At 37.8% G+C, this 6,635-nt stretch overlaps 1 protein-coding gene across 1 annotated transcript in view; it reads right to left on the reverse strand.

Moving 5' to 3' along the window:
• The window catches only part of LOC109952820 (uncharacterized), a 9,830-nt gene that overhangs the window by 556 nt on the left and 2,639 nt on the right, over positions 1-6,635 (reverse strand). The window contains exons 2-7 of the mRNA XM_020588097.1: positions 2,394-2,654; positions 2,228-2,308; positions 1,698-1,787; positions 1,568-1,596; positions 1,071-1,127; positions 642-710 (exon numbers count right to left, since the gene is read on the reverse strand). Of these exons, the coding sequence (XP_020443753.1) occupies positions 642-710; positions 1,071-1,127; positions 1,568-1,596; positions 1,698-1,787; positions 2,228-2,308; positions 2,394-2,654 (587 nt within the window). The remainder of the gene's footprint in view (positions 1-641; positions 711-1,070; positions 1,128-1,567; positions 1,597-1,697; positions 1,788-2,227; positions 2,309-2,393; positions 2,655-6,635) is intronic.

The following is a 6,635-nucleotide window of genomic DNA, read 5'->3' on the forward strand; positions in this document are numbered from 1 at the left end:
TCCATTAATAATTCATGATTGATTGTGTCAAATGCTTTTTTTAGGTCAATAAATATCCCCATCGTGTATTTCTTCTCATCCATAGCACTTGTAATGTCCTCCATCAGGTCGGTAATGGCCAAAGATGTCGATCGGTTCGACCTAAAACCGTATTGGCAATCAGAGAGGATTTTATGTTTGTCAATAAATGTATCTAATCTGTTATTAAAGAGTTTTTCCAGAATTTTTGAAAATTGTGACAACAGAGAAACCAGTCTATAATTTGTGAAGTTGTGCTTATCACCAGATTTATACAAAGGAATAACCTTTGCTATTTTCATATTATTGGGGAAGATATATCAACACCAGAGTACACTGCAACACACTGAAGGATAACACAAAAACAACAGAGCAGTACACCCCAGTTCAGTACAAAACAATTAAAAACAACATTAAAATGTAACAGCATGATAAGCAACTCATCACACAAACTGAGTCAGCATACTAAAACACACCAAAGCACAGTGCAAAACCAAAGTGACTGTCACAAAATTAAATGAACTTAAATGTTAAATGGAGACTATTTTCTTTTTTTTCCATTCTTGAAAACCCATATTTCTTCCTTCACCAATGTCACCAGTGTAATAAAGAAGAGATCTTACCCTGGCTTTACTGTTGGCCTTCGTTGTGAAGCTGATGGAGGCGTAGGAAACTCCATCTTCAGGATCAACCTACACAGTGAAGACAGCATGTTTTAGTGAATGTGCATTCAAACTGACTCTCTTCTAACTTTACCCCATTCTATTTGCTCACATTCAACACTTCTATTACTTCTGCCATGGAGATCATTCTATGTCTCTTAAACAATGTCTCAAAATGTTGTATATTAACAAAATATTGTGTATAATAATTGTGTTTTGGCCTCTGACCTCTGGTTTAACGACCCACTGTTTGGGACCAGTTGCATCATCTAAACTTTCCGTTTATATTTACACCATCTCACGCACAAAACCGTGAGACTGTGTTTCATACAGATATATTTTGAAGGACAAATACTGTAATGTTGTACTGCGTGTAGTGTGTGACCTCACCGTGTCCTGACTGGTTTCTGGAGCTGACTGAGTCACTGCAGACTTTGAGCTCAGCGCCTGGACAAATACAGTCTAGTTACACTTTTCAAAAATCATGTTACAATTCAATTAATGCCAGTGTCGTCCAGGCACAGTGCAACATACACAACACACTGTATCTGTGCAGCTTTCAATACAGGTGGTGTGATGGATGGGTGACAAAACAATACAGTGAATAGATTCAATTTGACTTGGAAAAAAATACAAAGCAATACATAAACAAATAAATAAAGTGCTGGGCCCTGGGTAAGCATACAGCCCTTCCTCTCAGACTCAGATTTGGCACATGAGGGATTTGCCAGGGTTGCCTGATCGGTCATTCAGATGGTGCTATTAATATTCAGCTGGTACTTTGTAAGGTGTACCTAATATTTTGTTTTTGTTTATATTCTATTTTTCATTTTCTCCACACTAGTTTCCTTGACTCATTAAAACTGGTAGCATTTTTGTGAACTCACAATACTGTCATTCATCGGTGTTTTGTTCCCTGAAAACACAAAAAAATGGATCAATTTAAACTTCCACGGAGGAAATTCAGTTTTATTATTATAATACTTATTGTTCAAGTTTAATCTGTGAATCTCTCACCTTTAGCTCTCTTCCATCTGATGATGGCTGCAACCAGTATTAGAAGTGCAACAAAAACCACAGCAACAACAATGTACCACCACCACCAGTCTGGAAAGAAAATATTATAAACATTTTAAGTAGTTTGGCTGCAGCTTTCCATTCTGTTCAAAATCACAATGAAAAAAGAGATTATTACATGTCATTTTCAAAAAACTGGTTAAACAGTCAGTGGATACGTGTGCCAAACCAAATAAAACAGCTTTGTTATGAAAACTACATCTAGTACAAACTCTACAAAACACTAGGAAACTAAGAGCTGAAGCCGACTGACTGCATGGTTGGTTTCCCCCGACATGTACTAATGTAAGGAATAATTCAAAATACTTATCAACAGTATTTCAAAACTCTGTTATTTCCCAATGAAATAAGACAAAGCACAAACCCTCCAAACAGGACAGAGACACAAAGCCTGTCTGAATGTCTGTTGTTGAATTTGGTCGTCAGCTGAGACTTTTGAGAAACATACGTAACTGTTGTAGAGTCATTACCTTGGGGATTAAAAGCAGCAGTGGGTGATGCTTCAGTTATATCTGTTGTTGATTGCGTTGTTGCTGTTATTGTGTCTTCACCTGGACAAATGAACAAACACAATGACTAATTGTTTAGAAAAACATCTGCTGTTAAATAAATGCACATTCTCACCTGGTGTCTCACCTGTGGGCTGAAAGGTGAAGTTAAACCGTTGGTCTCTGTTAGTCACTTCACAGGTTAATAACTTATCCCTGAATGAGTAAATGTAATTAGAAATCAGAAAAGTCAAAGTGGCATTGCAAGGAGACTGTGATGTCTTCAAGTCCTTGTTATCTTTATCCACATCGTTTCCCTTCAGCAGCCACTTCACTGTGTAAATGCACCGTCCATCAGTCCACAGAGAGCAGAGCAATGTCAACTTATCAGTGTCCTTCTGTTCAGTCACTGGTGAAGATGGAGATTTGGTGGGAGGAAAACAAAATACAATTAAAATCATAATCATAGATATTGTAATGTTTCAGCACATTGATCTAAACAGACTGTGGAGGAAACATGTTATAAACACTCACTGGTAACAACAGACAGATAAACAACATTGCCTCTCCCTTGTTGTTTGCAGGTGTAATGACCAACATCCTCAAATGTGACCTTCTTCACAACCAGTGAACATTTCTCTGTAACACTCAGTCTGTTTGATTTAGATGATGAAATCTCTCTTCTTTCAATCTGCCCATCTCTAACCAGCTCTACTGTTTTTCTGCTAAATGGATGAACGAAGAGCCAAACAGTTTGATCACATCGACAACTCACGGTGAGTTGTCACACCAGCTCAACGCGTAAATATTCAGTCTCATGTTCGTTCATTACGTAGTTATTATAAGAAATGTAAAAACGAAAAACATTTAAATACAAACTACAGATAACCATTACATTAAGTAAAATACCGTGTTGCTCTGCCATCCACTCGTTTATTCACAGAATTAAAAAAAAAAAACAAGGAGAAAATCAACTTCCTGTGTCTCATACAATGGCGCCAAAAGGCCATCACAATTTAACCCTTAAGTAACCACAGGTTTACAATAAATTTCAATTCAAATGAACTTGACACTCAGCTGCATTATTCAAATAGAACAATTTTAAATCAAACTTATGCATATTACAAAAATGGCACTTACATTCCGGCCCCTAATTGTCTATGCTGAGTGCATAACAATTACCAAATCACACATTAAAGTGACATTTTGACTTATATTATGTTAATCATGAATGTAAAGCAAAAAACTCAAACTCCAGTATTACTTAAACAGTTCTTTCATTTTCTAAACATGCGTATTAATGCAAAATAATATGTACTGTCAAACAATAGTTGGCTTAATGCGATCCACAAATGTTCCACATTCACTCATCCATTTCAAGCAATAGACACAATTTATCGATTGGTCTTTCCAAAACATTAGTTTTAGTTCTCACAAAAACACGTCTGACGTACCCCTGTGAATCACAAATGGTCTTTTCCACCTTTCCCATCAACCAAGAACCTCGTGGTGCACTGTCATCAATTATGAGGACAACATCTCCTAATTGCAGATTTCTCTGTGTCTGAGTCCACTTTTGCCTTTCTTGTAGAAGTGGCAAATATTCCTTAGTCCATCGCTTCCAAAAGATATCAGACAGATACTGCACCTGTCTCCACCTCCTCTTGGAATACAAGTCCTCCTTCTGAAACAAACCAGGAGGTAACCCTGGTTGTCCTTTCAACAGAAGCAAATGGTTAGGTGTGATTGCCTCCAAATCATTTGGATCAGATGACATTTTAGTTAGTGGCCTGTTGTTAACAATAGCCTCAACTTCACAAAATAATGTATGAAGACGTTCATCATCAATAATTTGCTGTTTCAAAACCTGATTGAGAATTCTTCTCACAGAACGTATCTGTCTTTCCCAAATGCCACCAAAATGTGAACCAGCTGGTGGATTAAATATCCATGTAACATTCTTTTGCAACAATGCCTCTGACATCTTAACTTGGTTCCATCCTTTGATTGCTTCTCTCATCTCTTTCTCCGCTCCAACCAAGTTTGTGCCATTGTCTGATCTCATGACAGACACTTGACCTCTCCTGGATATGAACCTCCTAAAGGCATTTATACAAGAGTCTGTCTCCAGTGAGTGGGCAACTTCTAAGTGTATTGCTCTAGTGGTAAGACATGTGAACAACACACCATACCTCTTGACTAGACTACGCCCGACCTTAACCTCAAAGGGACCAAAGTAATCTATTCCTACATTGGTGAATGGAGGCTTATCTCCTGTGAGGCGATCACTTGGTAAGTTTGCCATTTTCTGTTTTCCAGGTTTTGCTGCTAACCTTCTGCATGTTACACACTTTGACAACACTTTCCTGATAGCAGAATTTGCCTTGGGAATCCAAAACCTCTCTCTTAAATTAGAGAGTATGTAGTTCGTTCCACTGTGTCCTGTAACCTTGTGAATATGACGTATAATCAAAGCAGACACATGATGGTCTTTTGGAAGTATTATTGGATGCTTAGCCTCAATGGGCAATGATGACTGCCCCAACCTTCCTCCTACTCTCAAAACCCCATCCTGTAACACGGGATCCAGTTTAATGATATGACTATTTCTTTCAAGTTTGTCACCCTTTTGAAGAGCTGTAATTTCATTTTTGAAACTTTGTTTTTGACAGAACTTAACAATCTCCATTTCTCCCATTGCAACATCTGCAGCAGTAAGTAGAGTGCCCTTAAGCGTTGATTTGAACTTACACATTTGTTTTGCAACAAAATCCGCCTTGTGTTTAGGACTCTCAAACTCAGTAGTTTGTGATGATAAACACTTGCGCTGCTTGCTCAGCTTCTGAAGCAAGTGCTTTAATCTCAACATCCAGGAAACTGCCTTTTTTAAGTGATGCCAATCTGAGTAGTGACAAATGAGCTTGTTGATCTGATTCTCATCCACCTCAGTAACATTCACAGTCACTTCTCTTACTTCCACATCCTCCTTTAGTATTTCATTTGACACATCCGGTGATATCGGCCAATGTTCCTTTTCCTTCCACAGAAATGCTGGCCCATGAATCCAGTCTTTACACTTTATGAATGAGTCTGCATTCATTCCTCTGGATGCATGATCAGCAGGGTTCAACTCAGAGTTGACATACATCCACTGATTTGGTTTTGTGTTGTCTCTGATGAGCGATACTCTATTTGCTACAAAGGTTTTGAATCTAGCACTTTCACTGGCACCATCAGACTCCTAAACAGCTGACAGGAGTTTATTACCAGGAAATACGTCATGTACTGTTTACATTCTCAGTTTGCACATTGACTGTTGACTGCTGCACATGCTGCTCCCATGCAGCATACATTCTCTTATTATATATTTTTATTATATTGCTGCATTTGCCGCTTAAAGTGCCTTAGATTTTGTGTTACTTATTCATCTACTTTATATTTCATTTGTATTTTGTGGCATTCATGTGGACGGCAAAGTAAGAATTTCATTGTACAGGGAAACACGTTTCCTAACTGTGCATACGACAAATAAACACTTTGACCTTAAACATCAAAATAATATAAACTTACATTAATACACTCACTCCTACTAACACTCTAATCCATAGCGAATAACCCCTCTCTCGTCTCTCTCTACACACACACACACACATTGCGGTCGTCCACGTCAAGAGAACATCTTTTGGTCAACAAATCTATGTGAACACTAAGCATGGCGTGTACCCCAAACCTGAAATTAACTCTCTACGTTGAATTAAGATAACTTGAACATTTATACATGTTACAAAACACTTTAGAACATTATTCGAATCCTTTTTCAAGCATCGTAAACACTTACGTACTGAATTATCTGTTACTGAACAACGGTAAAAGTAACACTAGTTCAGCAGTACCAAAACACTCTTTAAACCAACAACAAGTACTTGACATCATCGCAGTATGTTCACAACACTTTCGTTTTACTTTAGAGTGAGTTAGAACCATGTTTAAGTTAACAAAGTCACTTTTATCGACATACCTGTGGATAAGAGGGAGCGAAGACGTTTTACCCAGACCATGCTTCTGCACTTAGTCTCTCCAGTTTCCAGAGTTACAGCACCATCTATTGGTCTGGAGGTGTATAGTGCACAGAAATGTCATGAAAGACACAGCAACAGCGCAAAAAATATATATATACAGTGGTGTGAAAAAGTATTTGCCCCCTTACTGATTTCTTATCTTTTTGCATGTTTGTCACACTGTAATGTTTCAGATCATCAAACAAATTTAAATATTAGTCAACGATAACACAAGTAAACACATCATGCAGTTTTTAAATGAAGGTTTTTATTATTAAGGGAAAACAAAATCCAAAACTACAAAGCCCTGTGTGAATAAGTGTTTGCCCCCC

The sequence above is a fragment of the Monopterus albus genome, unplaced genomic scaffold (genome assembly GCF_001952655.1).
Source record: "Monopterus albus unplaced genomic scaffold, M_albus_1.0 scaffold501.1, whole genome shotgun sequence".
Taxonomy (NCBI): Eukaryota; Metazoa; Chordata; class Actinopteri; order Synbranchiformes; family Synbranchidae; genus Monopterus; species Monopterus albus.